The sequence below is a fragment of the Lemur catta genome, chromosome 2, assembly GCF_020740605.2.
Source record: "Lemur catta isolate mLemCat1 chromosome 2, mLemCat1.pri, whole genome shotgun sequence".
NCBI classification, from domain to species: Eukaryota; Metazoa; Chordata; class Mammalia; order Primates; family Lemuridae; genus Lemur; species Lemur catta.
In genome coordinates, this window is record NC_059129.1 from 6,945,591 (window position 1) to 6,972,291 (window position 26,701).

The 26,701-nt window shown below is 42.6% G+C and overlaps 1 protein-coding gene across 2 annotated transcripts in view; it reads right to left on the reverse strand.

The window, feature by feature from the left end:
- GRIN2A (glutamate ionotropic receptor NMDA type subunit 2A) overlaps positions 1 to 26,701 on the reverse strand; it is a 298,713-nt gene that overhangs the window by 27,333 nt on the left and 244,679 nt on the right. For both annotated transcript variants that reach the window (XM_045542563.1, XM_045542564.1), the window contains 2 exons: positions 22,932 to 23,092; positions 4,653 to 4,840 (listed from right to left, as the gene is read on the reverse strand). In XM_045542563.1, coding sequence (XP_045398519.1) covers positions 4,653 to 4,840; positions 22,932 to 23,092 — 349 coding nt within the window. The remainder of the gene's footprint in view (positions 1 to 4,652; positions 4,841 to 22,931; positions 23,093 to 26,701) is intronic.

Sequence of the window (26,701 nt, forward strand, 5' to 3'; positions counted from 1 at the left end):
TGTTGGCGTGGGGTTGGACACAGAGTAGGGGGTCATAAACAATCATTTCCTTCCCTTTCCTCAGCATCACTTGCTTTTGAATAATATAATTATATTACCTTGGTTCTCTCAAAATCTTTTTTCTGGCTCTTGTACATCAGGAGGGTTTTGACCTTTATGATCTTCCTTCTGCCTCTTCAAATCCCAGAATTATATAAAAATATCACAAAATCCCTGAGATGGATAGGACCTAAAAGATCCCCTGTTCACCTTTACTTTGAAGCCAGAAATGCCACTCGTTAAGTCCCAGGCTCACTCGGCCTGTATGTTCTCACGCAAGTGCCACCGTCTAGGTGCCAGGGAGAATCCGGGACTCCGTGGAGATTTGCTGGTTGCTGGATGGGTAAATGGCCGGGGCTTCTGTGAACTCTGCCCCGTTCTATTCTCGGTCTAAATCTCACTACACTTGTTTGCTTTCTGACTCATTCTGTCCTTTCATTCTTCCATTAAAAAAAAAAACTAATATGTCTCATATTTCTCCTTGGCCACTCTCTCATTTACCCAAGACACCTAAGAAGAAGATACATATATATGTGTATGTGTATGTGTTTGTGTGTCTACATATACGTATATACAAATTCATGTGTGTGAGGTATTATAAATGTGTTTTTATTATAAGATTAGATATTTCAAGTTTATATATTGTCAACCAAGTAGACTGTGAGTTCCTCAAAGGAAAGAAGAAAAAGACTATGACATCCCCTTCTGGAACATCAGTGCGTATAGAGGTACCTGATTCTTCATAATTACTGGGTATTCGTGCTGACCAATGCTGAAAAGTACCTGTGAGTGTTGTTACGGAACTACTGAGAGCCAAGGTCCCCTGGTGCACGCCGCCATTTCAGAAAGGACACAGACAATTAGATGGGAAAAGAACGGCAAAGTGTTACTGGGATCCTGTGCACCCCTCAAGGCAGATTAGTAGCCCTTTTTCCTGGGGAAATGCACGGCAGGCTTCACGTAAGAGGTTCCCCCAATCATCAAACGCTCCCCTCGACGGTTATATTTACACAGCTCATTAGGAAAATTTTTTGTACTTTTGACACTTATTAGACTCGTAATCGTCCACTGAAGCTACTCTATAACAAGAGATAAACACTCCATTCTAGAGGATGAATAATAATCAGGTACCGCTCGGCGCTGTGCTCTTCACAGGTCTAATTTTAGAGCATAATTAATCCTGCCGAAGCTGCATAAGATAAGTGAAATATTTATGCAGCTGTGTTAATTCATGTATTTACTCCTAGGGAAACAGTCAGAATTGGACATGGCTTTCCGGGAAGATTATCTTAAGACGCCCTCTGGAGCAGCGTCATTTTCTCTCCCATGTCGTTGCCTCCAGATGGCCTCCAGAGACGAAGTTGAAAGGACACATTTCCCAACCCCACAGCCTGGCCAGGAAAGCAGTGAGCCCGGACTTGAAATATCTACGAGAACCTACGTGTTCTGTAGGTACAAGAAACAAACCTCTGGCCTACCTGGATACAAACACTTTTCATTTTTTATTTGCCACAAAGAGAACGTTTTCTGTCCAGCACCACAAAGGTGGTTTCCATGATACTCACTTGATTATATTATTGCCAAAACAACACTAGAGAAGTTGTGTTTGATATGAGAGTTGTGCACGGACAACTATGGTGATAAGGAGGAGCAGAGGGAGATTACCGTGATGGTAACGATGAGAAGGATGATGATGGTGGAGATGGTGATGATCATGGTGATGATGAGAAGGATGATGATGGTGATGATGGTGAAGATGGTGATGATAGTGATGGTGATATTGAGATGATGATGAGGATGATAGTGATGAGGATGATGGTGATGATGATGGTGATAATGGTGGTGATGGTGATGATGATGAGGAGGATGATGATGATGATGGTGGTGATGACAATGATGAGAGTGATGGTGGAGGCAATGGTTACGGTAATGAGAATGATGGTTGATGATTATCATAGTGATGATGATATTGAGGTGAAGAGGAGGAGGAGGATGGTGATGGTGGTGGTGATGATAATGCTGCTGCTGATGGTGACAGCTAACATTTACTGAACCATTTCTACGTTCCAAGGGCTGTGCTAAGCTACATGCTTCGCAATGTATTGTCCCATTTTGTCCTCACACCAACCCTGGTAGGTAAATATTTCTGTACCCTTTAACAGATGAGTAAACCGAGGCTGAGAAAGATCAATTCTTTCACAGAAGTATTTGTAAATGGGACAATAGATTTAGTTTGGATATGCACTAAATTATTCCTTCCTAAAGGGTTTATAAATCTCATGAGTTTAGTTAGTCACCTTTGATAGAAATCTCAGAGAATTAAATGAAACAAGACTTTGACCCCCTTCTAGAGTAAGGCCCCTGAAGTAGAAGCTTTGCCACTTACTAGCCCTCTGAGCTTCAGTTTCCTCATCTGTAAAATGGGGATAAACAATATTTAACCTCATAATGCTGCTATGAAGATTAAATTAAAGGACACACGTGATGCATCCAGTATGATGACTGACATATCCTAGTCCCTAAATATGTTAGCTGTTTCATAACAGATGATACAAGAGTGATGACAATGGTGGGTAGAGTTAGACTCAGAATTCACTTAATTGACAGATACCCATCACATATACCAGACTGACAGATACCATCACATCCTGTCAAATGAAATACATCCCAACACCAACCATTCATCCAGACATGTATTTATTCATTCAATCCTTTCTTGACCAATTACCTGTTATGTTCAGGGTTTTTTGGTAAATGCTGGAAACAAGACACCTGTGTGCTGAGTAGTTCACCTATGTAAAGGTGCTTAAGCACCCCTGAGATAGACAACACAGTTGGCCCCAATTCTTCCGTGTCCACATTTCTTGCCATGAAACTTCAAAACTACTCCCATAAACATTAGTGTGTACCTTCAATCCCTTGACCATGGACATGGCCATCTGACTTGCTTTAGACAGGAGGGTGTTGGCAGACACGAACATGACAAAGCAGAGATTTGAAATGTGCACGTGCAGTTAGGTGTTCCTTTCTGTGCTTCTGACATAGCCAGGAAAAGGGCTGCCCATAGGTGACTGGTGCCCCTTCAGCCTGAGACCCAGAATAAACATTGGTGGAGCAGAGACCACACTGTTGACCTTTGGGCTTGCAGCAGAAAGTAGAGCCACCATACACAGCCCAGCCTGAGCCAGAGCTTCTCCACGCAGCCTGCACTCCCATGAGCAAAGTAAATGTTTATTGCTGCATGTCTCTAAGATTTCACAGCGAACGCTGACCAACATAGCCACAAATCATTATTACACAGCAGAGAACATGGCCAGTGACCTGAGGAAGGTACAAATGCCCTATAGGGAATTCAAATAATCAGATGTTCTTATTTGAGAGTTAAATATAAAACACATTTAAAATGCTTGATGGCACTGTGAGAATCCAGGATTTAATTCTAGGAGTAGAGAGAAGAGAAGAAGCTGCAAAGAATCACGCACCATGTTCAAGTTCACACCAACCCTGTGCACTAACCTCTGCTTATCTGGATATTGCATTTGACTGCAGTGGCTGCTGGACTTCCCTCTCCCGACTGTGGACAAGCACAGCATATTCTCGCACTGTCTCTGAATATAGCCTCCACCTGTTCTTGAACGGGGCTTCTGACCTATGCCCTGAGCTTTTGTGTCCTACTCACACTGAGAACGTTCACGGTGTTAACCTGCTATCTGTGCTGACTTTGCCTTTCCTGTTTGGAAATGGCGGGTTGGTACCATGTCAGGAAACTCAGGGCTGCAGTGAGATCACCAGCTATGAAGTAGGAAGGGAGACAGAAGGAAATGCTTCTGGGGCCGCAGTTGGCTCAGCTGGCTGTATAGTTTCATAAATGCCATAATTTCATTGGACTATAAACCCCGTGAGGGTGAGAACTGTAAATTTTTTCGCATGTTAAGGGATGAACTATAGTGAAATCCCATGGGATTCTCCCTGTTTTCTAGTGACTGCCTTTCCTTCATTCCTCCACAGGATAATACCATGAGCCACTCACGTTAGTGCAACATGACTCTACCCCTAGTCACTTCTGATGGGTCCAGAAAAGAGTCTTTGATCCCAAATACATCAGGAATCTTTTCTCCGGAGTTTGAAATCTAGCATGTAGAGAATAGAGATGAGGACGTATTGTAGCCTACTCATGCAGTGCTCTAGAGCAGGGTTCCTCAACTCTAGCCTCCTGACACTCGGGGTTGGCTGATCTGTGTTTTGGGGTGTGGTGGCCGTCCTGGGCACTGTACAATGTCTGCCTGAATCCCCACTGTCAAGGCACTGGGACTGTCCTGCTGACTGTTTTTCTCTGAACCTATTTAACTCTTTCCTCGATTCACTGAAGAATTGAGGACGAGATGCTCAAGAGATGCTTCTGTGTCCTCAGAATACTTTTTAAACATAGTTATCTAAAATTGCTTTCCATTAGAGCAACTGAAGAACCCTGGTAGCATGTGACAGGCACTCAGTAAATACCTTCAGTGAGCAAACTCGTTATACAAACATCCACTGGACAACCGCTTAGAAAACAGAGAGAGTATGAGGGTCTCAAGTCCCCCCCATGGTAGGGGGTCACCCAGGGGTCTTACCATCACCCACAAACTGAAGCAGGGCCAGGTCAATCGGCCTCTTCCAAGGAGACCCCTTCTGGAGGGCAATTCCATAACCAGTCGTGGCAAAGATGTACCCACTCCCGATGGTCACCAGCTTGCAGCCTTCGTCCCTCCCAGCCTTGTAATTCAAGACCGCCGCATCATAGATGAAAGCGTCGAGCTTCCTGAAACGACAAGAAACCAGGGAGTCACGGGGGTGGCTGGGTACCATCGCACGGTCCTCCTGAGGCCTGATCCAGCATCACAAACTTTCTTTCATGCTGGGGATGATGACTCATGGCCGCTCCATCCTTTCGTCATAAAAGGATCTATTTTTAATGAGGAGATAAAAGCCAGAACCTTTTCTCCCCAATGTATAAGAGGCAGCTAAATAAGGACACGAAGAATCCATCTACCCAAGTGAGTAAACAGTTGAGTTTGCTGGTTTGCTAAGTGTTTACCCTTAACACTCCCAACAGTGGAGAACGGTGGCCTATTTAGACAGGTTTGCATCAGAACAAAATAAACCATTAGGGGACAGGAGAATTTGTTGGTAGTGCACAGGACAGGGAGAGGGACTACATAGGAATAATGTCTTTTTCTTCCAAAAGAAATACGTGTACTGCTTATTCATAAAACAAAAATTATTGCATCATAATTTCTTAAAATCCAAATAATACAGTATTAAAAATGCAATTAAAATGAAAATTATTCATAATTCAGAAGCAACTTCAGTTAACATATTGGTGAAGAACCTTCCAAATTTTTTATGTTTATGCACACACACACACACACACACACACACACACACACATAGAGGTTGGCAAACTTTTTCTGTAAAGACAAGGTACTAAAATAATCTAGGCTTTGTGGGCCACACAGTCTCTGTTGCAACTACTCAACTCTGCTGTTGTAGGGTGTTAGGGGCTGAACTGTACCCACCCCTCAAATTCATATGTTGAAATCTTCACCCCCAGTACCTTGGAATATGAGCTTATTTGGAGATACGGTCATTACAGATGTAATTAGTTAAGATGAGGTTGTAATGAAGTAGGGGGTGAACACCTGATCCACTATGACTGGCATCCTCATAAAAAGGCAAAATTTGGACGTGGGTATACACAGAAGGAGAACACCACTTAAAGACTAGATTAGCTGCCACAAGCCCAGGAACCAGAAGAAGCCAGGAGAGAGGCCTGGATCTCTCCCTAGAGCCTTCAGGGGGAGTGTGGTCCTGCCGACACCTTGATCTTGGACTTTCAGCCTCCAGAACCATGTGCTACTTTGTTTTGGCGGCCCCGGGAAACTCATATATAGCACCAAAGCAGCCACAGACAATGTGAAAACAAATGAACTCTGCTCTGTCCCAATAAAATGTTATTTACAAAAACAGATTGGTCCACGGGCTGTAGTTTGCCAACCCTTGTTTTAACCCTGAATATATGACTATACCATACAAACTATTTCACAGATTGTTTTCTTCTGTCATTTCACACATAGTGAATGTATTTTCATATCAATAAATGTAGCACTTTTAAATTCTTTTTTTGATATATTTATTTTTATTAAGGTATCACTTATAGGCAATAAAGTACTTGATAAACTTTTAGGTGTGTATGCATCCTTGAAATCACCATGTAGTTCAAAATCGGGGACATTTATCATCAACTCAGAAGTCCTGTATATACCCCCCAGTTAGCACCCCAAAAAACAAGCCCCCCCGCCCCCCCAAGTCAGAGCTCCAAGTGTGTCCATCCTGCACTGTCTGGGGGATGGACATGCTTGAAGCTCTGACTCAGGTGGGGCAAGGGCGATATACGTAACCTAAACATTTGTATCCCCGTAATATGCTGAAATAAAAAAAAAAAATGAAAAAAAAGCATCAAGTAATCTTTTCAATAGCACGCACGCATATTGCTTCCAAATGTTAAAGTTATTTAACCAGGCTGAATCAGGGCTGGATGTGTCAGCTCTAAAACAGGTAGGAAAACAAAATCGGAGATGACTCCACTTCCTGACACTTTCTCAACTTTATTGCCTTTCTTTATTTAACAGAAAAACATAAAACAGTGAAGCAAAGAAAAATAAAAGTGGCAAAGAGAGGATGTGAAATGCCGCATCCTTTCAGAGACAGCTGCTGGAGGACTCCCTGTAGGAACAAAACTATTTGGAAGGTTTACAGCCGCATTCTTCATCTCAATTTTTTTTTATTTGTTTCTGTAACAATTTGAGATGGGGCATAATTACAGGGCTTGTGTCACTCATAGAAAGACTCTGAAGCTTTGATCTCAAGGCTGGGGGATCAGAGATGAGGTGTTCAGCTCTGAGAGTATTCAAAAGTAATCAGATCTGCCAAGCAGCAGAAGAAACCTGGGTGTTGTCAACAGTGATGACAAACCAACAGGAAGCAGCATTTCTGGACAGCCAGCAATACTGAGACCTGCACAGATATGGGATGAAGAGTTCTACAAGGTAGTAGACTGTGTCACAGGACACTGTAGGAACAGGTAGAAGGGATCTGAGTTCGAGTCCAGCCTTAGATGGTGGGGCAACCTCAGGAAAGTCACTTCCTCCTTTTGGATTGCTGGTTCCTCATCTACAAGAGGATGTAGTCACTGTGGTCATGCTGTGATATTTGTCCAGCCTGTGGCATTCTATGATTTTGTAAGCCAATAGTCACCTTCTGTGACCATCAATAGGGAAGTTGAGACACATTATCCTGAGAACTTCAGGCCACGGATGGCATTGACCTCTTAATAAAGTGAGGTGCTTGCAACGTCAGTACTTCACAAATTTAAGTTGCCATGGAGATGCTGAGAACCTTGGTTTTACTTAGACTTCCTAAGTCTCACCTAACTCTCATCTCTCAATTCCTCAAAAAACAAACACAAACACACATGTGTGGCTATGGGAGCATTCGAACATTAAGGCCAGCTGTTGGTATTCATAGGGTGAAACCTCTTGCCATCCTTTTAACCCACCCCACCCTGACTTACTGCAGGGTTGGAAATCTAAACATGGACCTCGCAACCACACGAGAGTTGTCTCACAACAGTTTAAATTGGTATTTTACGGACAGGCACAGATTTCTGCAAATCGGTACCATATTTCATGACAAATCGTTTTGAGCTGAGCAAAAAGCAGCCAGATGAGCAGAAAGGAAAAAAAGGACGTTTTCTCTGGGAACCAAGTTTGTAAAAGCATAATGCTGTCAAATCAGAGGCAGGATGATCACAAATAGGACGTGGTTGAGTCCGAGCAAAGCAATTACACATTGGCGTGCTTGGCTAGTAGTCATGCTCTCAGAAGGGTCTGGCCAGGGACCGCGGACTGACTTTGTCACCTTGGGGCCACATTGGAACCAAAGCGATAACAACACGGGATGAAAACCGTAGGGCCACATGAGCTAGGTTTCTCTCTCTCATCAATGATTCCAGAGATCTGGAGTCAAAATGCAATGGCCACAGATACCTGCATGTTTCTCAACATGCTGGGGCTTACACAGCCCCCTCTGCTAGAGATGGCCAGTGTTCACGTGGTGCTTTATAAAGTGCACAGCATTTTCATACACTGTCCCACTGGGGCCTCACGACTACCCAGTAGCGAGATATTATTATTATTAACTATTTTTCTATTTTTTCTATAAACACACAAGGTCGGAGAGGCTAAAGCAGCCTGGAGCTCACCAGTGATATTTCCAAACTCTGTTCTACAAAACCTTCTAGGGCAACACCGCCCAACAGAACTTTCTGCAATAATGGAAACGCTCTATGTCTGTTCTGTCTAGTTTGGGTATGGAGCACTTGAAATCCAGTTAATGAAATTGAGGAACTGAGTTTTTAGTTTTATTTAATGTCATTCATTCAGATGTTAATGTAAGTGGTCACAAGTGACTGGTGGCTATTGTAGTGGCCAGCCCAGCCCCGGCAGGACGCTGGGGTCCCCTTCTTGTTCTTGCTCTCACCCAAGAAGGTCTATTTTTGATCTATTTTCAATTGGAAAAAAAAATTGTTCCTGTTGTTAAAAAGAAAAGAAATGCAAATCGCTGATGCACTGGAGAGTGAGCTTTGGAGTCAGGGACTTTGGACAAAGCACCTGTATTTCTGAGCCTGGGTTTTCTCTCTGCAAAGCAGAGCTGACAACATCTGCCCTCAGAGGGCCATTGAGACTAAAGTGATACCGTATAAACAAAGTGTGTGTGCAACGTCTGGCACGAACAACTGCTCAAAACACAAAGATGCATTCAATCCAATTCAGATTTTACGGCAAAGGGGCTCACAAATTTCATACATCCTATGGGAGAAATCCAGTTCTGGATACTTCATATGCATTATCATGTTTTATTTACTCTTCTCATTGTGCAGGGGTGGGTATCCTACTGCTATTCCCATTGTCAGAGGAGGAAACTGAGGCACCATTAAAGCGACTCAACATCATCACCCTGCTAAAAGCAGCATTTGGACCTGCACTGTCTGATGCCAAAGGCCACAGACATAACCACGATGACCAAGCCACATCATCCCTAAGACTTGTGGACTAAGTGGAGGCAGCTCTGTCTGTTACTCAGGAAATTCAGATTGGGGATTACGGTGATCAGTCAAGCCAAGCATTATGAAAGAAGAGGCAAGGATGAGGCCCAGCGGTCTCTTCCCCATCTGATGCAGAGCAGTGGGAAGGGGCTGGAGTTACTGCTGTAGAAAACTTCTCTTGCCCCTAACGCGTCCTACCCCAATCTTTCAGGAAACATTTATGTGTAGAGATGGTCATGGCTGCTAGTTGAAGGTAAAGGGTGAGCAAGAGTAAAAGGCCACCTGAAACCAAAGCCCAGTTTGGACCAGAAGCGTTTGGGGGACTTGAGCTGCGACTGCTGGAGCCAGAGTGACACGTGAGGCTGCAGCTTGTGGTTGGCAGCACTGGTTTGGAGCAACACAGACAGACGGATGTCACTGGAGGGGCTGGTCCCTAGAGCTAAGAGCAGCCAGTTGAAAGCACAACAGAGGGCTTGCAGGTGAGGGAACCCACTTAATCTTCTCTGCTCGGCGGGCACTGTCACCTCCTTCTTTTTAAGAGGAAATCGTCTTTGTGCTCCTGGCAGGTCCCAGGGTTGTGCTTTTTCCCACTGGGCAGGACGAGGCTCAAGGGACAAGGTCTGAGAACCGTGAGACGTTACCTGTGACCGAGACAGAGCTCCCGCCTGCACTGGGTTCAATGCCAACTCAACACCTCTCTGCCTCCACTACCTACAGAAGAACGATCCCTCCTCTCTCCAACATCTGTGACAGATTAGACAACACCTCAACTTCCCAACATGGAGCAGAACTGGAGCCCAAAATGGATGCTGTGCTGCCCTGGCTGCGTGACATACCCCCCAGCCCCCTCCAGGCATCTTAGAGGGTATGTGAGGGCTGTCACCATCTCTGGCACCGGCAGTCCTCGAGGAACGCAAATGATTAGAAATGACAGCAATTCAGAATGAGAGAGGGAAATAAGACCTCCTCTCTGTAAATTAGCCAAGAAGCAAAGTAAGGAGGGATGTCACATGTGCCCCATGCTACTTTAACCTAGCGATTTCCTGCCAGGTATTTTGACAGCTCTGAAGAGCTGCTACAGCATTCTCAAGTGTGCAGATCGGACCCCGTTACTTCAGGCAGTCGGTTTCTCTTATACCCTGCACAATGGCCTGGGGAGTCTACTCCTAGCACCAAGACATTTGATTTCCCGGACACAGGGGCAGACAATGCCCCATAGGGAAGGCCTGGTCCCCTTGGGGACAGAGATTTGTATTGTCAAGAGGCTTGACATTTCCTAATCAAAAGTTTCCGGTTTTAGCTCATCATCTTCTTATGCATGTTTTCAGATGCTCTCTGGGGGTCTCAGCACACTTAAAGGCTAATTATATAGTTAAAGTTAATTATTCATTCATTAACATTCAAGAAGCCTTTAATGAGACATCAACTTGTTTTGATGAATTAATGAAAGCAGAGTGTGCACGTGTGTGCATGTGTATGTATGTATGCTGGAGGTCTAGTCGAAAATGTTACTGAAAATTAAACATCTCTTTGATGACAACTGAACATATTTTTCAGGTCAAAGAGAGCCCTTCCAAAAAGAGAAAAACATCGGCATGTTAGGCCAGTCAGCATGTTTGGGCAACTGAGGAACAGTGGCCAGAATTCAGATCCATCCTCACCAGCTCTGTGAGTGAGGCCCAGTCATGGGACCTCTCTGAGCTTCGGTTTTCTCATCTATGAGATGAGGAAATAATATCTTTATTACAGGGCTGGCTGCTGAGTGGATTAAAATGGAAGTGAGAGTGTTTTGTAATTGCAGATCCTGGTGAAATTCAGGAGATTGGCAGTGACGAGACTGCTCTGCGGAGAAGCGATGGTGGTGGTTTTCATCATTAGACACCCAGGCTCAGGGCTCTTGGTGGGGGAAGGACATTCATGGTCCCCAGAACTGGTACCACTGAGGCATGACAGCCTTCGAAAGTGTTTACTTTGGCAAGAGATGCTCAACCTACATGGAGACTGTATCTGCCATCAACACGAGATGGTCTAAAACTGCCTTCCAGACCGTGACCTAGGATCACATTAGACTCTGAGTTTGTGGGTACAAATTCTAAAGTCAGAAATATACTGACATTGATGAATTTTCACTAAGGAAGCATTTTTTCCAAAGCAAACTCCATTAAGCTAATTTAATCCCTAGATCGATGTCTTACATAGCAAAGTTAAATTCTTTCTAGCTTTTTTTTTTTTTTGGTGGGGGGGAATATTTTTACTGGGGTCATTTCTTTTGTGTCTAAATTCTACAAAGATTTGCTTCATAGATCAGCATTTGGACCACAACAAATTTTACTAATTTATAACTGCTGCCACTTTGAGTTTTCTTTTGTGGTTATTATTTCTACCAAGTCTCATTCTCCTGGGTCAAAATTGCACAGAGATCTAAAATTAGCCCAGGAGATTCAAGTCATCTATCCTGTATGGATTTTCCATCAATAACAAATTTCACCCTGTGTGATTTCAGTTGTTGTCAGTTTAATTTGAGTGGATTGTTTCTACAAGTAATATTCACTGAGGATTGGGCGAAACAACTGATGGTTAATATTTTTTTTTAACTAAGAAAATTCTGAGCAATTCTGTAAGATGGAGACAAAGAGAGGCAGAGAAGTGGGGAGGATATGAGGGAGGAAGAGAAAGAGAGAGGGGGAAGAGATCCAGATGGAAGCAGGCACTAAGCAAAACAGCAAGACGGTGAGAAAGAGAGAGAGAAGAAAAGAATGAGAAAGACAGCGAGGAAAAGAGATGGAGAAAGAGAATAGGAACAAGCACAGGGGACGAGGGAACAAGGTGCACATACTCTGCCTATTGACTGCTAACCTCAAAAACAGGGAAAAATTGAAACAATACAGAAAATCTATCTATAAGGACTTGTGTCTGTTAAATTGAATGTTGAGCCCAAACTGACAATGTCCAGGGAGGTGAGAGATTATATAATCCAGTCTCTTCATTTTCCAGATGAGGAAACTGAGGCCCGGAGATCTCTGCCCAAGGCGTTCCACGGCGTCACTGTTTCCATTCCAATCTATTACTCGCCAAAGCAGCGTGTGTTGAGGACGCCATCGCGGGGCTTCCCGAACGCAAGGGCTCGGATGGGAGGTGGGTCAGCACAATAGTCACGCGACAGTGGGAGTCACACGAGAACCCACTTTGCATACGTGGACACTGTGCACCCCTGTAGAATACAACTCCCTTCCTTGGAGCACATACCCAGATAAAGCCCTGGGCGGTGTGGCCTCCCTCCCTGGGTCCCCAGAAGCTGAGGACAGCCTTCTCTGGCAGTGCTGACGCTGGACACCTGTCAGAAGGTGGCATTGGGAAAATCATACTGTAGCCTAGGTGAGCGTACCCTCCAAATTCGTGTCCACCTGGAACCTCAGAATGTGTTCTTATTTGAAAATCATGTCTTTGCAGATGTAATTAGTTAAGGATCTCGAGATAAAATCATCCTGGATTTAGGACCCACCCTAAATCCAACGGCTGGTGTCCTTATAAGACGAGACACACAGAAAGATGATGACCACGTGGAGGTGGAGGCAGAAATTAGAGTGACGCTGCCACAAACCGAGAAACACTTGGGGCCCCTGGACGCTGGAGAAGGCAAGGAAAGATTCTCTCCTAGAGTTTTCAGAGGGAGCAAGACTCTGTCAACACCTTGATGGTAGAGTTTGGTCCCCAGAACTGTGAGGGAATAAAACTCTGCTGTCGTAAGCCACCACATTTGTAGTAACTTGTCACAGCCACCCTAGGAAACTACTCCAGTGGAAACCTGAAGGTGCGGCACCTGAGTTGCTGTTACTCTTCCACCTGCATTTCCCTATAGGAGGAAGGAGGCTGGGCTTGCTTGGGGAGAGGCAGCTGTTTGGGGCTGGCCCCAAGCACTTGCCATGGGGCGCAAACCATCTCTCCCAACCCGTGCTAGAGGCCTTCCATGGCCCAAGCGAGACGGCACCTGGAAAAAAATCACTCCAGCTGCTGGGAAAAGACATTGGCAAGAGAACACCCAGGGCAGACATCTAACACCGTGACTGTTTTATCACGGGCGCCAGTGGAGATCTGTTTATGATTTTTACTGTGCGGAGAAAGGAGGCTCTGAATCTGAGCTGCCCATGGGCAAGAGCATCCATTTCCCAGCTCCTGACCCCAAGACCGGGGAACAAATGGGTCCAGCCCTTGCCAGAGTCGATCCCTTCTCAGGACAAGCAGAGGGTAGCACACCAGGGCTCAGAAGAGCGGCCGGGTCTTCGTCCAAATGTGGGCTCTGCTACCCACTGGCTGTTAGCCTTTGGAAACGCAGCTGCTTCAGTCTCCTCATCTGTAAAATGGACAGAGCACCTATCTGGCAGGGTTGAACCAGGATGAAATGGGATTACATACCTGACAGTCCTATGTGAGCTCAGTAATCGATACTAGCAGGTGATCCCTAAGGATACAGAACCTGCCAGGGAGTTCCTGATCCTCCACAGTTCTCCCCAGGAAGAGTTTTCTAACCACGTGTTTTCTGTGGCTTGGCTCCCAGTAGGAGGAATACCTCCCTCCACCCCTGTGCGTTCGGTTCTTTTCTTTATCTCAATGCAAGAAGAAATATTGCCCCTTTTTAAACAGTAGTAAGGCTTTCAAGGAAAGAAAAGAAAAATCTTAAAGTCAATATACGAACAAAATTGGTACCAGGTTTTGTATAATAGTGGAAAATTAGAAATAGCCTAATTGTGCAATATTATACAAATGGTCATATTTATTATTTTATTTAAGTTGCGACTCTAAGCATGGGCTCTGGAACAAGAGTGACCCCAGATATGCTGTTTAATCTCTCAATGCCAATTTCTCAACGCCTATTTCCTCAATTGTGGATGGAAATTGTGATAGTCACTGTCTCATAGGGTTGTTACGAGGTTTAAATAAGAAAAAGCAGACAAAACATTCAGAACAGTACCTGGCACTTAATCCCAAGATATGTTATCTGTTAGTTAGAAATACCTCATTTAGTTCCCAAAGCAATTCAGGTAGCTTACAGTCAATGTGACAGAATACAGCTGAAACATATGGATAAAGCTATTTGAGCTAAGTGAATTCAGAGGTGGAACAGTAGCTAAGGCCATAGGGAAAGTCAGTAAACTCTCAGGGCTCTCTGGCTGTGAGTGCCTACACTTGCTAAAGAAAGATGACAGATTAAGCTCTGAATTATGTAGTAGTCCAGGCAAAAAGAAAACTATGAATTGTTATAAGGATTGTGCTGTCCACAAGAGAAAAGCATGCCTTAAACTGCACAGAACGGTGCCGTTCGTGCTGCAGAAGTCTGAAGGGTGACACAGCATGGCATTTTCAACACAGTGCCCTGTGAAAAATAACTATTTCTTGCAGTGTCCTTCAATGCTAGTCAAGGCACAATGAAAGCACAGAACAGTAAAAGTTAAATTAGTTAATATTCCTCCAGCTAAATAAAATGTTACCTAGCCATTAAACATGAAAACTAACCAACCGAACTGTATTACTAAGAAAAGCAAAACACAAATTTGCACACACACCAATTCAACTCGCGTAAACTATATATACGTGACAACAAGACAAAAAAGGAAACACAGAAAGAAGTGGAAGGATTACATTTAGAAGCAGCTTCTTTTCCTGAGTAGTATAAGTAATACTGGTGTTACCAAGAATTTGTTAAATATAAAAGGATACAAAGACCATAATCCCAATCACCTAGCAATACCTCTGATAACATTTTAATGTATTTCCTTTTAGTCTCCTTTCTTCATCTCTTTCTTTCCTTCTCTATCCATCTCTGAGTTTAAAGAACTGTGATCTCACACCTTAAGTCCCCCTCCCTGATTTTTTCTACTTTTAACAGTTTTTTATGCTCTTGAAAATTCTTTAATATTGTTTTAATAGGGTTTAACAGGAAATAGTTCCACGCACCAAAGGAAAAAAAAATGTCTGTGCATTTCTGAGTTTTTATTTAGGAAAACATTTCCTAACTCTGTGATGTGGCAGCAATTATTTCTGAGCTTTATTTGCAGTGTGGGGGTGGATCTCAGAAACCAGGTCATGGTTGGTCTGATTTTTCCTGGAGATGACGCTATCCCATTTAGAATGGCTCACTGAACCCTGATGTCTACACCTGCTTTCAAACTCAGTAGCTGGAAATGAACCATCCATATCTGATTCCGGCTGACTGATAAAATATGGCAAATAAAACCTGTGCAAATGGCATCCTTGGAAGAACTTGCTCTGCATAGTAACTAAACTTCAGTGAGGATCCTCATATGATACTATCCTGGTCTACCTCTGCCTTGACAACTCCAATATTCCTGGACCAGTTTCCTTTGAGAATAAGAAATGAGGATCTGTGATTTGAGCAATGCTCAGATCACCAATTAATATGATATGTACTATGTAATATACGCATATTAAATACAATATGCATTATATCAATATAACTTCAGTCTCCAATTCTCCCGTGAACTCTAACCCTAACTAACCAACTGCCTCGCAGGCATTTCCAATGGTGGAGACAAGCCTAACTTCTACATTTAATAATTCTACAATGCAGTTATTTAGTTAAATAGCCTGTTAGGTAATCAGGCTAACCTTGTTGAGTTTCAGATTCCTCGTCTCTTAAAAGGGATAATAGTATTACTAATACCCCATTCATAGTAGTGTTGTGAGGATTAAATGAGATTAGGCATGTGAAGTGCTCAGGGCTGTAGCTTACAAATTGTAAGGTCTCAATAATCACAAAGATGGCATGGAAATATGATCATGTTTTCCCAAAGGCACTTCCAAGTTAATATGCTCAAACCTAAACTCGTGTTTTTCCACATCCTCCCTCATTCGGCGCTTTCCTTCTGAAATACCTTTCCTCTTCCTTGTCCTGTCCGCTCCATACAGAACTCGATCTCTCAATATCCAACATTAACCTCTCAAAGCCCATCGACTACCTACATCTGGATCACTGGCAGTACTAATCAAAATATGTATTCCTCAACTGCACAGGCTGAGAACCTGTGATCTAGAAAAGATTTCAATGCTCAATTTTCTATGAAGACATTTTTTACTCTGGCAGGGAGATGTGACCACCCCATTCTTTTGTTTTTTCAAGCACATCACTGAGGACAACTTAAGCCTTTCAGACAAATGTTTATTTTCAAAAGACAATCCTCCCTAAAATTAAAAAAAAAAAAGAAAATTGTGCATCATAAGACACTATCAACAGCCCAGGCATGGTGGCTCACGCCTATAATCCTACCACTCTGGGAGGCTAAGGAGGGAGGATTGTTGAGACCAGCCTGAGCAAGAGCAAAACTCTGTCTCTACTAAAAATAGAAAAATTAGATAGGCGTGGTGGTGTATGCCTGTAGTTCCCAGCTACTCAGGAGGCTGAGGCAGGAGGATGGCTTGAGCTCAGGAGTTGGAGGTTGCAGTGAGCACTCCACCCGGGGCGATAGAGAGAGACTCTGTCTCAATTAATTAATTAATTAATTTAAAAAAGACGCTATCAACAATAGTAGCTAAAATGTAAAAAGGTAACTCATAGAATGGGAAAAACTATTTGCAAATCATTCTGATAAGAGCTTAATATCCAGAATATAGAGAGAACTCCTAATATTCAACAACAGAAAAACCAAACAACCCAATTCAACAATAGGCAAAGGACTTGAATAGACACTGCTCAAAAGAAGATATATAAATTGTTAATAAACATATGAAAAGTGCTCAATGTCACTAATTATTAGGGAAATGCAAATCCAAACTGCAATGAGATATCACCTCACACCCACTGGGATGTCTACTATCAGAAAAACAGAAAACAGCAAGTTTTGGTGAGGATGTGGAGAAATTGGGACCCTCGTCTGCTGTTGGTGAGACTATTAATGGTACTGTGGAAAATGGTATGAATGTTCCTCAGTGAATTAAAAATATAATTACCATATGATCCAGTAATTCCACTTCTGCATATTTACTAAAAAACATTGAAATCAGAGTCTCAAAAATATATCTGCACCTCTATGTTCAGAGCAGCATTATTGGTAATAGTTAAAATGTGAAAGCTACGCAAGTGCCCATCAACATGAATAGATGAACAAAATGTGCTGCATACATACAATGGGATACTGTTCAGCCTTAAAAAGGAAGAAAATTCTGACATATGCAACAACGTGGATGAACCTTGAGGACATTGTGTTAAGGGAAATAAGCCAGTCACAAAAAGACAAACACTGTATGATTCCACTTACATGAGGTACTTAGAGTGGTCAAACTCATAGAGACAGAAAATAGAACAGCGGTTGCAGGGGCTGGAGCAGAGGAGTCATGAGTTTTTGTTTAATGGATACAGAGTTTCTGTTTTACAAGATGAAGAGTTTTGGAGATGGATGGTGGTGATGGCTGCACAACATTATGAATATATTTATTACCACTGCACTGTACACTTAAAAATGGTTAAGGTGGGTAAACTGTATGCTGTGTGTATTTTACCGTAACAAAAAAATATTGGATAAAAAGAGACAGTCTTCCCTTCCAATTCCTCTCTCCCACTGCTCGATGTAAACGAAGCCAAAAGAGACCTATTTCCCCACATTAGTGAGCTGGGAATATAATCATACAGGGGACTCGGGAAGTCTGAGGGCTGAAGACTAATGCTGCTAAGGAAATCAGAACTTTCTCATAAATGCATAGACACCTAGTTGTGTATGAAAATCAATTAAAATAAAAACACAAACCATCCCACTGTGTCTTGAAATATGAGGATCTCTGGAGTGCTGGGGACATTGTTTAATTTAAATCCGGCAGAAGTGCTATGCTTGCAGTTTTGCCCACTTGCCTAAACTGTTTGGAGAACATCAGCTTCTGATGATCGAGCATTTGTAAATCTAAATCTGTCTCTGCTCATTTCAGCTTCAGTTCCCTCTCCTAGCGCGGATGTTCTTAAAATTTGATTAGCATCAACTGGAGTCACCTGAGGAACTTGTTAAACCATGCAGATTCCCAGGCCCCTCCCCGCAGAGATTCTGATTCAACTGGCTGACTGGGGCTCAGGAACCTGCATTTCTATTAGCACCCCTACTGCCCTCAGACTCTGCTACACTTTGGAAAGCATCGACCACAAACCTGAAGTCAGTAAGGCTCACTCACCTTTGGTTCAGGTGAGCCCCACACGAAACAACATATCTGTTCCTCAAAAATCCTATCTCTGTCGATGTTTACACACCAAATTATAATTTCTCACCAATTAACATGAGAATTTCTTTATTTCTTATGAATTTCAATAAACAATGAAACTTAACTTTCCAGTTTCTCTCTGCCTATGCTTTTCTTCAAGCGTTAATAATTATGGATTCTGAAGACAAGCATTTGGTTTGTCTACTCTTTCTATGCCTGTCTCAATAAAATGTATTTATTGAACTTCTTTAGAATAGTAGTTCTCAAATTTTAGCATGTTTCAAAATCACCTGGAGTGGGAGAAAATATTTGTTAAAATAAAGATTCACAGGTTCCTTGGCTTGAGAGAACGTCCTGTGTTGGGCCCAGGAATCTGCATTTTAGCAAGTAATCATGTGATTCAGGTAGAGTTGGTCCATTGGCCAGGCTAAATCCTTTCTGCAAAATTGACAGTATTTAGTATATGGGATTTGTCTGGATTTTGATAAGTGTTTGACACAAAAGAATCTCAGAACTATTTCAGAGATCAAAGAATTCAAGACTTTCACTATTTAGACAGGGAAACTAAGGCTCAGAGATGTGACATAACTTGTCCAAAGCCACCGCCAGCTAACAGCAGAATCCAGATTCAAACCCAACTCGGACTCTCACTTGATCATAATCTAAAGTCCCTCTTGTGTTTAAGGCTCTCCTAGGAGATTACGACCTGTAATTTCACTGACCCTGGTGTCTATGCACATGGCTTTGCTAAGCAGCAGATATTACTGAGACTTCTGGCAGCTGAGCTGCCTGCTCTGGGTGTTCTAAGTCAAGGACTGCTGGAGTTTAAAGTGTTGTTGGGTAGGGCAGCATAAAGGCAATGTCCTGAAGTTGAGCAGTTCATCTAGGAGCATCTCCCTCTACCTTTCAGAGGGATGGAAACTTCTAGAGATGCTGTGTATGATTTATAAAAGTAAAGGAATGACTATTTTTTAAAGCCCAGTGGTGAACACATGAAGATTTCATTTTATTATTATTATTCCTTAAACACTAATGTATTTCATAATAAAAAATTTAAAGAGGAAACAAGAAGATATGCGAGAAAAGGAAAAGATCTCTAAGTGTGGAGAAGGAGATACTTGAAAGACAGTAGTCTCGTGGTGGGATATGAGAAGACACAACCAGTACAAAGAGTTTATTAGATCCTGGTGCAGTTCTCTGATGGCAGTTCTCATATTTTGGTTTTCATCATCTTCAGAGAAGATGGAGTCATAACTCATGCCATATACTGACAAAAATTCCAAATTCCACAAATGCAATCAAAACAGAAGGAAGCATAAGATATTTTGTAATCTCAGAGTGGCAAAAGACTTTTGAATTATGACTCAAAATCCAGAAGCTATCAGAAAATGATTGATACACTTGACTAGAGAAAAATAAAAATCTGCATAGAAAAAAATATCATCAGCAAGCTCAAAAGACAAAAAAACCAGGAAAAACATTTGTAAAAACACCACAAATAAAACGTGCATCCCTCTAATATGTAAATTAGTAAGAAAAAGACCAACAAACCAATAGAAAAATTAATCAAAATAAAAAAAGGAATTGCAGGTGGCTCTTAATTATGTGATGAAAATATGGTCAAAATTTACTGAAAATAAAATAAATGCACATTAAAATTTATGCCGGCACACTTTTTACCTATTAGCAAAATTTTAGAAGATTGATTACACATGGTTTTGGCAAAAACAATGTTGGGGAAATAAGCTCTTTCATACATTGATGGGATAAGGATGAATTTCCTTTGGAGGGAAATTTGTCAATATCTGTCAAAATTATGTGTAGTCAGTCTTTGACCTGCTATTTCAGAAATTTATTCTGCATTGTATGTGACACATATCCAAGGATATTCATTGAAGTGTAGTTTGCAATAGCAAAAGATGAGAAACAACCTAAATATCCATCAATAGGGGACTGACTAAATACAGTATGATACATTTACATAATGAAAGGCTGTAAATCTATAAAAAATAACTCTATAATTCTTTACACATCGGTATAGAAAGATCTGGAAGGAAATATTGGCAGGATAGAGAGTAAATGTGATTATTATGCAGGTGGGTACTAGATGAGAAATAACGTAGAGGGAAGATTCTTCACTGTTTTTCTTTTTATATATTTTTTGCTTTTCTAATCATATGTTATCTATTCAAAATTTAGTTCAATTTATTTAAATAATTAACCAAAGAGCCTGTTAAACATACACATGTGTCCCCCAACATTAACCCAACTAAAATTGAATCTCCAGGAGGGACCCCTGCTGTGCTCTCATTCCCTAAGGGCATATCAAGACATTTCTTTTAAAAAAGACTCATATTCTTTTAGCCCTAGTTTCTGAGTTTAAAGTGCAAAGCATCCCCCACATGGGAGATTGAGTATAGAGTGAACCTACCATCTGCCCAAGTTTGCTAAGATGGATGTTATAATTATTATATGGCTTCCAGAAAACAATTTGTACAATTTATGGCCAAGGATGGTTTCCATTTCTCTACCCCTTTTTATTGTATTATATAAAAAAAAGATTGAAAAAGAAAGAAAACAACCCATTTTGTGCTCTGAGTAATAAATGGGTGACGAGGGAGCCAGCCAGGCTGCAACCACTGTTTCCAACCATTGCCATCCACATTCATGCTCACTGCCTGTCCAAAGCAACTGTATGTGTTGATTAAAAGACCACAGTAGAAACAAACAAAAAACCTATACCCATGGTTAAACTGTGAAAGTCATCAAAAATCTGTCTTTTCTGGTGTCTACTGAAGTTGAATACACACACATTCTATGGCTCAGTAAGCACAGCCTTAGGTACATACCAAGAGAAATGCACTGTCTCATGCAACAAATGACATGTGCAAGAATGTCCTTAGAAGCATTATTCATAATAGCCCCAAATAGGACATTACTCAAATGTTCACTGAGATTAGAAGAGAGAAATTTGTGGTATACTCTAACAATGAGATTCTATACAGCAACGAGAACGCAAGAACTGGAATGACATGCAATAATCTCACAAACAGAATATTGGGCCAAAAAAACAAAAAAGAAAACGTATGGCATGATTTTATTTACATGTTAAAATAACATTTGATTGAAATGTTAAAGGAACAGGCAAAACAAATCTATGGCTTTCCAAGTGAGGGTGGTTGACGGAAAATGTTGATCAGAAGAAGGTGGGGGGGGGCGCGGAGGGGAGGTGATGGGTGTTGATGACCTGGATGATCAGTTTGTACAAAGCCATAAAGCAGATTTAATATTTGTAATTTTTTTTTCATTTTTGTTATACTTAAATTTAAGAAAAAATAATACAAGCCAGAATGAGCAGTGTGTGAATGAGTTTTGGATAAGTCACAAGTTCTACTTCTAAATAAATGCTCTCCCAGCTTTTGCTAAGACACCAAAGAAATTCCAAAGACTGAGGGTGAAAGGATAGAAGGTTCACAGCCCAAACTCCTGGGGAATTATGCAGAGATTCGGGCTTTGATGATTTAAAGGCCCCTCCCTCCGATACCGGATACAAAGCCAGCAGCAAGTCCTTTGCAATGGGCCCACAGAACAGCCAGGGAGGAAGAAGCTACTTATTAAGCTGCCAGGAGAAGGCACCTGCAGTCACATTCCCATCTCAGGAATCCCTGATAGCCAAGATGCCCCACCTAAGTTAATCTTCCAGATAACCAAAACTCTCCTCATTTAAACAGCTCTTTCACTTAAAATTAAATCCATTTTTTATGGAACCCTTTCCAAAATGCATTGCACACAGAGTCCACGGAATAGAATTTAACTTTTACAACAAATAACAACATTAACAATTAGGTACTATGTCCCATGTGCTATCTAAAATGCTTTCCATCAAATATTCTGTCTTAAGTTCTATTATTATTCCCATTTTAGGTATGAAGGTTGGCAGAATGCACTCTGTCTCCAAAGCCTAAACTCTTAACCATGGTGCTGTCTTTATTTTTTTCACAGCTTCAGCTATAGAATATATGCTACACTCCACGGTGCCACAGGTAGACAAGAATGTTAGCTACACTTTTAGAGAGATGATTTGAGTTTTTGTTGCTTTTTTCTCCATACTTTCTTTCTCCATCATCGATGTTATACAATTAGTTTCCATATAAAGCTGTCACCAGTATGCTACACCCTCCCCCCAAAAAAACCTCCTATCTAAAATCTGATAAAAATATTTGTTTTCACTACTTTAACCTCTCAAACTTCTTAGATCTCTCTATCTGGTTAAAATATCCCACGGAGTTGGAGAAACTTTACTATCAGTTTAAGAAACTGCCCTGGTCCTCTGCATTTCAAAGTGTCCTGGATTTGCTTTGCCTTAGCACAACCGGAAGGGAACCTCTGAAGCTCATTAGATTAACATAAACAGCCCTGGACGGGGCCCATCCAGACTGCAGTCGCTCTCCAGAAAACACGAGGAAGGGAGCAGTTAAGCACCGACAGAACTGATTTCTGCGGGGTTTATAGGCTGGCAGGCCTGCGGAGAGAAAGAAACCACTTTCCTTACCCTGTTTTCAAGCTGACCAATGCGTCCTCTACTCCCTTCTGATTAAATTTGGTCATGTACTGATGCATGTAGGGGTAGTTATTCCGAATGTTCCTCTCTGTGCTTCCGTTAGGCACCGTCCCGAATCGAAAAGGTGGGGAATAGTCATGAGGTCTCTGAAACTGGAGAGAGAAAGAGAAGAAAAGAGAGAGGAGGAGGAGGAAGAGGAAGGGGAGAAGGAGGAGGAGGAGGAGGAGAGGGAAGAGGGGAAGAACAGGAAGAGGAGGAAGAAGAAGAAATTAGTGATCATTTTGTCTGATGTTGGGAGGTAAAAATATGCAAACATTATGGCAGGGCAGGACAGCAAGGAAAAGAAACATTTATTTTTGTGCTTTCTTCCTACTTAATCACATCTTACATGGGTCTGTGGGCTCCCGGAGGGTGGAAACAGTGCCTGTCTTCTGTACTGTTCCCCGGTTCCCAGCACAGGGCCTGGCAGGGTGCTCCGTAGATATCTGCTGGGTTGAACTTTTCTGTGCCATTATAGAGACTAGCATAGAGCTAGGGACACAGTCAGTGCTCAGGAAATGCTGATTGGACTGGAATTAAGGTGCTACCTTAGTTCAGTTCATTTATCCACCTTATGGTGAAGTTTTCTGTGATCCCTACAATCACTCCCTTCTCTGAGCCCTGTTTACAATTGCCTTCACCTCACCCAGAAATGACTATCTGCTGCCATTCATTCATCCTGTACTCATTCACTCATTCACGGAGGCAGTATTTCTCAAGAGCACAATGCCTGGCACATGGCAGGCTTCGTGAATCTTTGGGGAGCTGATGTCTCCACTGACCATTGGTTTCCTGAGGATACCCGGGTCTTGCCTGGCTCTTGAGTCCCCGGAAGGGCATCACGAGTCTTCACTGATGGACTGGCTGATACTGTCTGTCCACAGCTTTCATGTTTCAGGGGACTCAACCAGATTAGAAGTCAAGAGAACTGGATCTGAGTCCCCAGAATACAACTGAAAACTACAGGCAGCACGTGGCAGTGGTTCCGAGTATGAACTCAGACTGACTGGTTGGAAAATTGGGTTCTATCCCTTACAAACTAGATAAGTCATTCCTGTCACGCTGCCTCCACTTATTTCCCATGTGCAGAGTGGGGGTCATGCCAGCACTTCCCTTGTAGGGTCACTACGAAGATCTAAAAATACAACATTTGTCAAATAATTGGAACAGTGCCCAGACCAGAACAAGCACTCAAAACTAAAGCTCTTATTACTACTTTTCATTTATATTATCATTGTGGGCAAAAAAAGTAATCTGAGCTTCATTTTTCTATGAAATATGGAATTCTGGAACCGGGAAGTAATGGTAATAATGACTAACACTTTTTTGAGAACTTAGTTGGGGACAGCACTGTGCCAAGAACTTTACAAATGTCAGCTCATTTAATCCTCACAAAACCCTGCCAGGCAGCTAATTTTAGAAGCTCCGTCTTACAGACGAGAAAACTGAGGCTCAGAGAGGTTATGTGACATATATAATACTACACGATGAGCATGTATGTCCCAGAATTCAAACCTAGACATGCTTGGCCACAGGCCAAGGTCTTAACCGTATTGTTCCTCAGAGCCCATTGCTAGCAATTTCTCCTCCTTGAGAGACGGGGACCTGGAGACCCCCAGAGGGGAAGAACACCCAGCAATTCAGTATCAGAACTGGGACTATGAGGCCTTTCAGACATCCAGACCAGTGTGTGTTCCACAGAGACAAGAACTACCAGAGAAAGTGTTCAAATTTACCCAAGAGTCAGATAACTAGAAACATTCTTTTTTCCAGACTCACACTTCATTTCACTGTTAATTAAAATTTCCAGTTGAACATCGTTTCCCCTAAATTAGGCATGCCACTGCCTAATAGGCAGACATAACTGGGTTTGGGAGAAGTGGCCATCCATTGTCCAAATGAGATCCTCCTGCCAGGGCGCGCCTTGTCTGGGATGGTGTGTGTGTGTGTGCGCGTGCCTCCGTGTGAACAGCAAAATGTTCTTTGCGGTCACTCTGCCAAGCAACACCTTAACTCCTCACCAAAACATGAGGAGGCACAAGCCCAGGCACATTTGCACAGCAGCCGCGTGCTCTGAGGGACAGAGGTAATAGCTCTGTTCATAAATCGAGTTGTTGCAGCAGCCGTTCCCCATCTCCAGAGACATCCGGAGATGGCCTATTTGACTAAATGCCTCCACTTCACTCCCCATCTGCTGCATAGCTCTTTGAAGACTCGCTTTCCTCCCTGCCTCTGGTTTGCACAGTGACAGAGACAGATATTCAGCCTCCGTGATGGTTTCGCCAGTTCCCTGGTCTTGATAGTACCACCACCCACACAAAATTCAGCCCGACACCAAGATCCAGGAATCTTTCCCTCTAGACTACAGACTGTCAAACTTTTTAAAGCATGACTCACAGTACATTTCCCATTGTACATGCGAAACTTCCCAGTACTCATTCTTTCTACATGGGATATACTCTGATGTTATCCATTATGTTCTTTTTTAAAAAATATTTGCAACCCTTAAATCAATTTCATGGCTCACTAAGGAGTCATGACATACAGCGTGAAAAACAGTTAGGGGACAAGGATGGCTCATCTATTAAGTCCCAGGGTCAGCGTCGCAGACACATGCCATGTTTCCTAAAAGAATGATTTCTAGTGCAACTTTCTCCCAGAGAGTGCCACGTGGAAGCAGATAGAAGCGAATGTGGGCTTTAGCAAAGGAAGGGACAGTGCAGAGGTCTCCGTCATCAGCAAGACCACAGAGCAACGTAATCACAACGTCCAGCATCAGAGGAACTCTGCTGGCTTCTCTCCGGGCTGCCCTTGCTGTTTATGTTAACTGGCTTCACCCGGCCTTGGACTTAGAGAAGCCAAGTTCAGCTTCTCCTCTGCCACTTAGAAACTGAATCGTTTGGGGCAGCCACTTAAGCTCTCTGAGCCTCAGTTTCTCTATCTGTAAATTGAGGATTGCTTTTGCAACTACTCTTAAAGTGCACAGAAGAACACCCGGCATCCTCTGAGGCTTGGTAGGTACCACCTGTCATTACCCACAGTGACTTTAGCCAAATAATGGAGACTGTCTCCCTTCAGTTTGGAGAACAGAGCATTATTTTCTATTTTTTTTTCCATTCACTGTGGAGACAGGTCCAAGGGGTCCTCTGAGTGGCTAAGACATGGCAAGCATTTTATGATGGAGGAGGCTAGAGACGCAGGGCTAGGACATAAAAAATTCAGGACAAATGCAGCAATTAACGTGACATTTCTTCTTTCTTCTTAGGAACCCAAAGATACCCATTTATTAAAAATATCTGTCTCCTGTGTCTGTAAATAAGGGACATCTGGCAACTGGAGCCCCTATTTCTAGCACAGTCTTCTGATGGTGAAGCTCCACATGCTTCTTGACGAGACCACCAAGCAGGTGTGGCCTTCAGCAGAGGGAGGACTGGCTTGGGGGCCACCTGCCTGGACTGGGAGCATGTAGCAGCGCAGTTGCCGTGCCCAGAGACAGCACGACTACTTGAGAACATGCTCATGGGCTCATCCTCCCAGGGAGGTTCCCTGAATTCCTCCCAAAAAGACCTAATCGGTGCAATAACACTTTAGGTCCCGGAAGTGAAGAACAGTTGGGATCAGGCAGTGATCATGAAGATGATGGGGAGGAGGAGGAGGAGGAGGAGGAAGAGAGACAGAAGAAAGAGAGGGGAGTGGGAAGGAGGAAATAACACAACAGGATT